This window comes from Sinocyclocheilus grahami, unplaced genomic scaffold (genome assembly GCF_001515645.1).
Source record: "Sinocyclocheilus grahami isolate Dianchi unplaced genomic scaffold, SAMN03320097.WGS_v1.1 scaffold7314.1, whole genome shotgun sequence".
Taxonomy (NCBI): Eukaryota; Metazoa; Chordata; class Actinopteri; order Cypriniformes; family Cyprinidae; genus Sinocyclocheilus; species Sinocyclocheilus grahami.
The window spans coordinates 17,346-18,083 of NW_015511404.1; the positions used below are offsets into that span (position 1 = coordinate 17,346).

General features: G+C 39.3%; 1 protein-coding gene across 1 annotated transcript in view; it reads left to right on the forward strand.

Moving 5' to 3' along the window:
- The window catches only part of LOC107577809 (ankyrin-3-like), a gene marked incomplete at its 3' end in the record, with an annotated part of 9,466 nt that overhangs the window by 2,266 nt on the left and 6,462 nt on the right, over window positions 1–738 (forward strand). The window contains exon 2 of the mRNA XM_016263842.1: window positions 60–166. Coding sequence (XP_016119328.1) covers window positions 60–166 — 107 coding nt within the window. The remainder of the gene's footprint in view (window positions 1–59; window positions 167–738) is intronic.

Genomic DNA, 738 nt, shown 5'->3' on the forward strand with positions numbered 1-738 from the left:
CAGTGAATGGAAATATGAGTAGTATGTTCAGTTCTGAACAAGCTTGTTTTGTGTTTCAGCACCTGGCTTTAGCAAAAGATTACAACGCAGACTCAATGAGACGCTATAGCTGGACGCCAGACACTCTGGACAACGTGAACCTGGTCTCCAGCCCCGTCCATTCAGGGTAAAGCCAACATCACCACTACTATTCTTATACTTCAAACTTTTTCAAAAAGTTCACCTTGGCAAGCTGTTTTGAGCTTGTGAAACGGACTTAGTTTTTTGGCCTGATTTTGTTCAAAAAGGCATCATACCAGTTCGTTCTTTGATTTTGCTTTAAAGTTCAGTGCAAATTATATCTCATTTGTGACACTGTAGAAGTGTGCTTTTACTCTGATTTTTGGTAGATGAAAACCGAAAAAATCCTACATACATACATTACATGACGGATCCATTTCTAGGGACCAGAATACGACAGGGAATTGGGGGTAGGGTGGGGTATTGTTTGAATTTTAGTGATTCCGATTCCAATCATGCTTATCATTTCCGATTCTTAGTTTTAGATATCAAGTCAAACATTTAGATATCAAACATATTTATTCCGTGCCTTCTGTGGCACAGACAGCAGCAGGAGTATTAGGCTGCTATCACTTTAAGACCTAAAGCACAGTTCTAATTTACTGTTACACATGCCTTTTCTTTCTCAACTGTTTGTCACGGAATGCCAGGAGAAAACAAAATTAGATCCAAGTGCAG